Below are 9,265 nucleotides of genomic sequence, written 5' to 3' on the forward strand. Positions count from 1 at the left end.
CCCAGCCGAGGAAGAAGGGTCTTATCTAGCGAAACGATCGGTTATTCCCTAAAAACATTTACAATTTATATACTTTTTAATCTCAAACGCTTGTCTTGTCTAGTGGTTCAAAAGTATATAAACTGTAATTTTTTTTTTTTTGAAAATAACCCATTGTTTTGCTAGATAAGACCCTTCTTTCTTCGGCTGTGATCGTTTAGAGCCATTTGAAGCTGCATTTTGGAAGTTCCAACTCGGGGGCACCATAAAAGTCCATTATATGGAGAGAAATCCTGAAATGTTTTCCTCAAAAAAACACAATTTCTTTACGACTTAGTCTTATTCCCTGCTGAAAAACAAAACCAAAACAGAAACCATCACAGCAATTTTATTGGTTTGCACAACAAATACTATTACAAACCATCAACTTTTAACCATGAAAACCATTTAAAATATATTCCTGTAGTGTGTTTTGGGACATATTACATTAGGATTTAGTGGTTTTATTAAGCCACCAATAAAAGGCGATCCAGTAGAAACCCACAGGGTCTATTACAGTTTCCAATAAAACTAATACAAGTCCCATTATAAAACCATTACAAATTATATGATGGTATCTATTGTTTTTTTTCTGCAGGGTTAAATCTGAAAAAAGTAAGACCCCTTGGCTAATTTCTATTTATTCATACTAGTTCTTTAGTCACTGTTTTAGAATGGTGGCTATGTTTACGCAACTGGTCCCTGATTTATTTATTTATTTTTTTTAGCTTTTGGCAAGGAGAGCTTTGATATTATTTACATTTAGTTAAATGCAATTGCAGTATTTTACCACAAGAGGGCAGGTTAGTGTAAGACTAGTTTTGAAAGTAGTATATACTCTTAAAGGGATAGTTCACCCAAAAATGAAACTTCTGTCATTAATTACTTACGCTCGTGCCATTCCAAACCCGTAAGAAATTTGTTCATCTTCGGAACACATTTATATATTTTTTTAAAATTAAATATTTTCGATGAAATCAGAGAGCTTTCTGACCTTGCATAGACAGCAAGAGTCCTACCACGGTCAAGGCCCAGAAAGGTAGCAAGGAGACTGAAAAATCCTGTGAGATCAGTGGTTCAACTGTCATTTTATGAAGGTACAAAAATACGTTTTGTGTGCAATTAAAACAAAAAATTACAACCTTTTCAACAAGACTATTTAAACAATGTCCTTACTAACTTTCTGGGCCTTGAACGTTGCTGTCTGCTGTCAAATTTTCACTTCATGATCATAAAGGATCCACTGAGAACTTCAGTCTTCTGTGGCAGACTGATGCTGATATTTCTACAGCAAACACCTAATAGCACACAACAAACATGTAAAGCATACAAAGAAATGCAATTTTATATTAACACACCATTTGTTGACTAGGCTTTTCAACGGACATATAGACCTCATACATTTAATGGCCAGAGAAGAAATAACAATAAAATATGTATGCAAAACACATACAATCACAACGGTAAATATTACTTTATGGACTGCGCACCGAATTATTTCTTTATTATAGTACAATATTTTATCAGTATATAATATTTAAATAAAATTGTATTTTTACTACTAGGACTGCACTAGGACCGTTTGTATTTGAGCTAAAAGGGCGGAATTTCACTGACGGACGGATGTGAGTAACGGCGTTTTATGTCCCTTGCGCTTCTATTTTGCTCCTGTCAGGCTGTTCGCTAATTCGCCTTGTTTCGTTTTGTTTTTAATCTTTTTGTCATTTGTTTTTGAGTATTATTTCCCCCAATACAATTATATACCAACATTTTCTAGCGAGTGGTCTTACTGAGTGCGCATTTACCATCAATTAAAAACTAGCAGACGATGCTAGCAAGCCTAAGCTAGCTGTATTTCTGTGGCAAACAGGTGACAAAACAAAAGCTGTTGTTGTATAAATAATTACGACTGAATAACTCTCGTCAACTTCTTTTCTTTTGTAACACTAAAAACATTTTCATTCCAGAACGAAATGTTGACAACTATCTCCAGAGCAGGGTTGGCTACTCCTGCCATATAACGTTAGCCATTTATTTAAAGTGCGTATTTTATTTTTCACAGTCTGTGCTGGAGGACCAGGATGAGGATGTTCTCAGTTTCACACAAGACGGCCTTTGTGGTCGATCACTGCCCGTACATGGCAGAGTCCAGCCGGCAGCTGATTGAATGTGACATGCTGACCAAAAGCCGTTCGCAGGGTGTGATTCCTCTGGCTCCAGTGTCCAAATCTCTCTGGACGTGTGCGATTGAGTGTTCTATGGAGTACTGCCGGATCCTATACGATGTTTACCCCACCAAGAAACTGGTAAGTGTATGGAAACTGGAGCTGATTAGATATACAGTTGAAAGTCAAAAGTTTACAGAATCTGCAAAAAGTTAATTATTTGACCAAAATAAGAAGGATCATACAAAATGCATGTTATTTTTTATTTATTTAGTACTTACCTGAATAAGATATTTCACATAAAAGACATTTACATACACTCCACAAGTGAAAATAATAGTCAAAGTATATAGTTAGATGACATACACTTGATTCTTAATACTGTGTTGTTGTCCACAGCTGTGTTTTTTGTTTAGTGATGGTTGTTCACGAGTCCCTTGTTAATACTGAACAATTAAACTGCCCACTGTTCTGTTTTTGGGGTCTTCAGCATTTTTGTGTATTTGATCCCTTTCCAACAATGACTGTATGATTTTGAGATCCATCTCAAAAAGTAACTTGTATTTTGTATGATTCCTCATATTTTGGTCAAATAATTGACATTTTGCGGATTCTGCAAGGTGTTTGTAAATTTTTCACTTCAACTGTAGTCACTATGAATTAAAGCTGGGTATTGACAGGTTTCAATATGAAAGTTGTCAATATGACAATTTCTGATTGATTCAAATTTTTTATTCAGGTAGAATACAAGTCAAATTTTTATTTATGTATTTATTCATTTGAGGAAAACAAACTAAGGGCGTGTTCACACTTGGTGTCTCTTTTCAAACGGCCAGCGTCTGTTTTACATTATAATCCTATGGAGTAAACCGTGTTTTCAGAAAAGTCCTGAGCGCTTTTTTTTAAACGCCACCGCCGGCGTCTTTTTCTGCAGCTCAGAGCGTCTTTTCAAGTTGACAAAAGTTTAACTTTTCTGAAGAAAATGCCCTACGTCAAGCGCTTTTTTGACAGCTGACCAATGACAAGCAAGTAGCTAGACCTGTCGTTTCCATAACAACAAGAAAAAATGGGAAAGGTGCACTGATCAGTGGAAAGGTGCCGTTATATAGACTTTTATTTTATTGTTGTGAACCGGATTCGCCTCCCTGTTAACTTCAAAAAACGTTGTTAGCTTCTTGAGCCGCACATCGACATGTACAGTAGCGCCGTTGCGCTTCGGGCGTCCCCTTTTCGAGTCCCGGCTCACAGACCTTTCCCAATCCCATCCCCCCTCTCTCTCTCTCCCACTTCGCTTATTGTCTAAATACTGTCATATTAAATAAAAGGCAAAAAAAGAAAAGAGCCAGCTTCCTCTTTTATCGACATTTCTGCACCACACAGGCTACTGTTGCAGCTGTTATAGCAACAAAAAGACGCCCTGTGCTGCAACGCTTCCAGATTTTTTTGTAAATAAAAAAACGCGCTTGTCAACTTTTTCTTGTCAAAAAAGACGCCAAGTGTGAACACGGCCTAATGCTGCAAAAAAACAATGTTCTTATCTAGAGTTATTTTGTAGCTGACTAACAGGTTTATGGATATTGAATAGCTTTCCTAAGGTAAATATAATGTTATAAATTAATTTCCTTGATTGAAACACTGGTTTATTACATGAGACACGACTCATTTCAGTAAGTTGTACTGTTTCTTTCAACTAACCTTCTGACATTCATTTATGTTTATTTCTTGGTGTAATTAGTAGTAAAGAGGAGAAGATGATCGGTTTAGATGCACTCTCGCTCTGTTCTGCTTGAACACTTAAACCGAAATTTAAAAGCTGAGATTTTTTCTTATCAAAAGTAACAAAGCTTATTCTAGTTATACAGGGTTTGCACTTACGTCACGATTTGGTCACTTACCCAAATGCACCGCCATATTGGAGATACTCGGATGTAAACAGCAGCATGGATTGGATGGTTAATGTACTTCTGAATTAGCTGTTCTGCTCATTTTTAGCTGTCTAAACCATGGGAAAAAATGTGTGGAAGCTGCTAAATCATTTATAAAATGACTAAGTAAGCAGGAAAGGGTGCAATATTTTGACAAACTAAAGTTAACAGGTGTTAGCAGTATTAATTAAGATATTAGCCTAATATTTCACCTACCTGACTGGAAACGTTAGGAAACAAACTTGAATGTTGACAAGATTCTTGCCCTGGAAATCCTGGTTCAGTTTGGCCAAACACAAATGACTTTTTCTTGGTTTGTTATAACTTTTGGCAGTCTATAGTACTCCAAATGTTTTTCATTAAGAACAAAATGTGGGTGAAAGTAAATATTGACGAGGGTAAATTATTCCTTTAATGTCTCTCAGGTAAACTACATTGTAAGCGATTCTGAGGTTCACATCTTGAACAGCTGGAAGCAGGAGCACCAGAACACACATGAGGTAAAATGCATAGCCCTTTTGTACCAGAGCAATCTAAGACCTGTATTGAGCTAGTTTTAAGTGTATGTCTGTGGTGTTTGTTAGCTGATGGCTGCCTTGGCAGCTGTTGGGCCTCCAAACCCTCGTCAGGATCCTGAATGCTGCAGTGTCCTGCATGGGCTGGTGGCGGCGGTGGAATCACTGTGTAAGATCACAGAATATCAGCATGAGTCTCGTACCACTCTGATGGACACAGCTGAAAGAGTGGCCAACAGGGGGCGCATTATTTGTCTCACCAATGCCAAAAGGTGAGAACTAAAACAAGCATATTTTAATAACTTTCTTTTTTTTCTTAGTGTAATATACATTTCTTTATCTGTCTTCTTTTAGTGACACTCATGTCAGAATGCTGGAGGACTGTGTGCTTGAAACCATTCAGGAGCAAAACAAACGGGCGGCAGGATCTGACAGGTCAGTTTTAATATCTATGGAGTCAGTTTTATTCTCATGCCGTTAACATGCTCATATTCTTACTGTTATATGTTTTTTCTGTGCAGACTGATGCCAATTCAGCAGTGTGAGCTTGTGCTGGTCCACATCTACCCTCAGGGTGAAGAAACTCTGGTCTCGGATCGGCAAAAAAAAGAGGTAGCGTCTTTGTTCATTACTGCAATAAATAAATAATAAAATAAAAATCTTCTCAACAGAGTTCTGAGCTTTCAATCAAACCAACCATCTCTGAAATGAATTCTAATATTTGCTATAAAACAATAAAATATGTGACCCTGAACCACAAAACCAGTCTAAAGTAGCACAGGTATATTTGTATCAGCAGCCAAAAACACATTGTATGGGTCAACATTATTGATTTTTCTTTTATGCCAAAGATTAGTTTGCCAAAGTTCTATCTCAGTCAAATATTGTGCAATCAAACTATAAATCAAAAGAAATTGAAAGATTATTTTTTCAGCTTTCGGATGATGTATAAATCTCAATTTTAAAAAAAATTGACCCTTATGACTGGTTTTGTGGTCCAGGGTCACATATTTAAAAAATCTATTCTAAAAAAGAACTAAAGTTTTTTGATTCCGAACTCTTGCCATAGTGTATTTTTTATATTCAGTGTTAAAAAAAAATTGAAAATTTGTCTTGTTGTGTATTAACTTTTTTTTTGCTCTGTTGTGTGTGTGCAGCTCTCACCAGTGTTGAGCAGTGAGGTTCACAGTGTGCGATCTGGACGGTATCTAGCTTGTAAACTGAATGTGCTGGTTCAGCAGCACTTTGATTTGGCCTCCACCACCATCACAAACATCCCCATGAAGGTCAGACTTGCTGTCAAACTACTTCCTCTCTGCCAATCTCTCTCTTCCTTTCTTCATCACTTGTTTGCACTGTATCGGTTGCTTACACAGCTGCTGTTTTCATGGTTTATTGTTTGTTTTGCTAGCCTACATTAAATGTCTGTGAGCAGGTCAGTACTTTACAAGAGCTACTATTATTTATCCAAATCAAAACCCCACCCTCTCATCCAGCTCTTGCTAATCTCTGGTCATCAATGGGAGCTTTAAAGAGCTTTCGTTTAATTAGGCTGTGCTACTTTTTTAAAAGCTTTTTCCTAGGCACATCTTAGTATGTTTGTGTGACTGTATCATTTATAAGACATTTGTAATTTTTACAGTCCAATAAAATATATATTAAGATGAATAGTTATTTTTATTTAATTATACATTATTTCATTTATTTAATGTGAAATTAAAGTCAACATAAAATCCAAATTGACACTACTTACTTTCTTAATGCACATTCCTGGTCTTATTATGCACATTATTACAGAAAAGGAATGTGTTTATCTTATTAAACTTAAACTTATCTGCAAAGGAATTTAATGAAGAAATATTTGGGGAAATAAATAAATAAATAAGAGGGATCATACAAAATGCATGTTATTTTTATTTACTACTGACCTGAAAAAGATATTTTAAAGTTACATATAGTCCACAAGAGAAAATAATAGTTGAATTTATAAAAAAAAATGCACAGTTCAAAAGTTTACATACACTAGATTCTTATTACTGTTTTGTTACCTGAATGATTTTTATATATATATATATATATATATATATATATATATATATATATTAGGGCCGGGACTCGATTAAAAAATTTAATCTAATTAATTAGAGGCTTTGTAATTAATTAATCGAAATTAATCGCATTTTAATCGCATATAAATATTTGACCTGAGAACAGTGAGAAGTAAGTTTTTTTTATATGGATTTTTAGTATACCATTGAATAATGACTGACTACATAAGCTTAGGCAACAAAATATTGTTTATTTTTGTTCAACCAAGTCCAACAGACCAGTGCAATATTGTCATTAAGTGTTGCAATAGGCTCGATGTGCTACAGTGAGATGCGAATTCCTTGTTGCATAGCTTGCACACAACCATGCTCTTATCGACGCTTCCATCCATTCGTTTTTTATAACAAAATTTCCCATCCACAGGGCCAACCAAAGCGGTCCCATCAGCTTTTTTGTCCATGTTCACTGTGGTTTGTTTTGCTGCGTCCCAATTCGCCTACTTATACTATACCCTATAAGTATGTACTCTTTTTGTGAAGAAAAGTACATACTTTTGAGTATGTAGCAGAATAGTAGGCAAGCTTTGGGACATACTACCTAGTCATAACTGCTTTTTAACGGACGCTCTGTTGCTTAGTTACCTGAATCCTGTCACTGTTTAAACTGCCCTGTCAATCATCACAGTTAACATTATCTACATTTCGTTTAATTTAATTTCCTACCGTATTAGAGAGAAATTAAGAGGCACGTTCTTTAACGAGTCTTTCATGCCAAGAACTCTGCTCTTGTGTTTGCAAAATTATGCATTTAAACGTTAATGACCAAACTTATCATTATAAATGTTGCTGCACATGGAATATAACACGGATAACATTTAAAAAATATTTTTTATCAGGTTACACACTGATTATTTATCACTCAAAACCCCTTTCTCTACCTATCCGGTGGTCGCGCATATCCTCCATATTTGTAGTTTTTTAACACTTTTTATGCGTGTTTGTAGTTCTAATCGAATCCTCGTTCACGGCGCAGTGTGTTGTGGGCAATATTAGCCGTTAGAGTGTGCATTGATCGTTATGTAGTAGACCACCCGGGAATCTTTGGAATACTTTTTTAAACATACTACGATTTGGGACATACAATACTATTTAGGACGGACGCAGCTTGTCTGAACCAGAGCCATGGCTCTGGTCTGAACTCTAGTTGGTGCTCCAGTATAATCGGTCCGCCGAATCTCATCCAGTAAGAAACGTTCCGCGGTGCAAAACTAAGTGCGATTAAAATGCGTTAAAAAAAATTTACGCGTTATTTTTGTGTAATTAATTAATCTAAATTAACGCGTTAAAGTCCCGGCCCTAATATATATATATATATATATTGTGGCGAGGCGTCTGCCCGCCCCCCTAATTTTCATCACCACCCCGTCCCGTATTCGCCGCCCTTCTCCAGGCTCCCGACGGGAGTGGGTGTGTAGGGGAGAGGAGGGGCGTGTAATCGGCTCGGGCTGGCGGCGTGTGATGGGGACACCTGATGTAAATGAAGCCTCATCACCGCCGCTGTTTAAATCCCGAGCGCGCCTCTCCTCGGGAGACCGGTCTCTTTCCCCCGTGCATGCACGCTGGTGTCCTCGCGGGTCCAGGAGGGGGTGAAGAGGGAATCCCGCGCCACAAGAGTTTGGAGAGCCGCCGGACCCGCGGTCCGGTTGAGGCCGCCAGAAGCCGCCGCCCCAGCGCCGGGACAGCTCGAGAGGGATGAGCCTGCCGGAGATGCCGCCGCCCTAGCACCCCGGCGCTAGTATGGAAAGCGCCCGCGGCCGCCGGACTCCGCCCTCTCCTGGACCCTTCCCCTCTGAACACTACCGTTCCGTCACGCTGCCCCAGCACCCGAGGACACCAGACTCCCCTTTTATTTTGGACACTGTTTTACTTTATGGACTCACTTTCCCTTATTTTCTGTTTAATAAAAGCCTCTCCGAGGCCTGACGCCACACCCACTGTGTCTGTCGTTTGCCCCTCCCGCCACAGTGGTGGAGAATGCGGGCAAGGCGGGGCTTAGACAGCGCAGTGGGCAACACCTGATGACGTCATCCCCTCTCGCTCGCCAAAGTTCGTGAAAACCCGGACAGGGACGGAGGAACGACGGAGACGGCCTCCCAGCCGCAAGAAGGGTAAGTGATGTTTCAGTTAGTCACTTATCCTGCGGTTGGTTGAGGCTGTCGACTAATACCGGTTTTTCTGTCCCTGTTCCGGTACGCGGCGAGAGGGAGCGTTGCCTTGGAGAGGAATCCCCGCCCACTCCGACCGCTGGAGCCTGGATGAGGAAGGTAGCACTCCTGCGTGGGCGGCGACCTTAGGACGGGGATGTCGCTTGGGGGGGGGAATGTGGCGAGGCGTCTGCCCGCCCCCCTAATTTTCATCACCACCCCGTCCCGTATTCGCCGCCCTTCTCCAGGCTCCCGACGGGAGTGGGTGTGTAGGGGAGAGGAGGGGCGTGTAATCGGCTCGGGCTGGCGGCGTGTGATGGGGACACCTGATGTAAATGAAGCCTCATCACCGCCGCTGTTTAAATCCCGAGCGCGCCTCTCCTCGGGAGA

At 39.4% G+C, this 9,265-nt stretch overlaps 1 protein-coding gene across 2 annotated transcripts in view; it reads left to right on the forward strand.

Annotated features, from left to right (window-relative positions):
- The first annotated feature begins 1,658 nt into the window (after window positions 1–1,658).
- The window catches only part of ints13 (integrator complex subunit 13), a 16,877-nt gene continuing 9,270 nt past the window's right edge, over window positions 1,659–9,265 (forward strand). Inside the window, exons 1-8 of one of the 2 annotated variants that reach the window (XM_073838856.1) lie at window positions 1,659–1,888; window positions 2,081–2,324; window positions 4,534–4,608; window positions 4,693–4,895; window positions 4,978–5,058; window positions 5,145–5,235; window positions 5,781–5,909; window positions 6,035–6,058. In XM_073838856.1, the coding sequence (XP_073694957.1) occupies window positions 2,100–2,324; window positions 4,534–4,608; window positions 4,693–4,895; window positions 4,978–5,058; window positions 5,145–5,235; window positions 5,781–5,909; window positions 6,035–6,058 (828 nt within the window). In that variant the 5' untranslated portion in view covers window positions 1,659–1,888; window positions 2,081–2,099. The remainder of the gene's footprint in view (window positions 1,889–2,080; window positions 2,325–4,533; window positions 4,609–4,692; window positions 4,896–4,977; window positions 5,059–5,144; window positions 5,236–5,780; window positions 5,910–6,034; window positions 6,059–9,265) is intronic. The other variant, XM_073838857.1, reaches the window with a different exon arrangement.

This window comes from Garra rufa, chromosome 4 (genome assembly GCF_049309525.1).
Source record: "Garra rufa chromosome 4, GarRuf1.0, whole genome shotgun sequence".
Classification (NCBI taxonomy): Eukaryota; Metazoa; Chordata; class Actinopteri; order Cypriniformes; family Cyprinidae; genus Garra; species Garra rufa.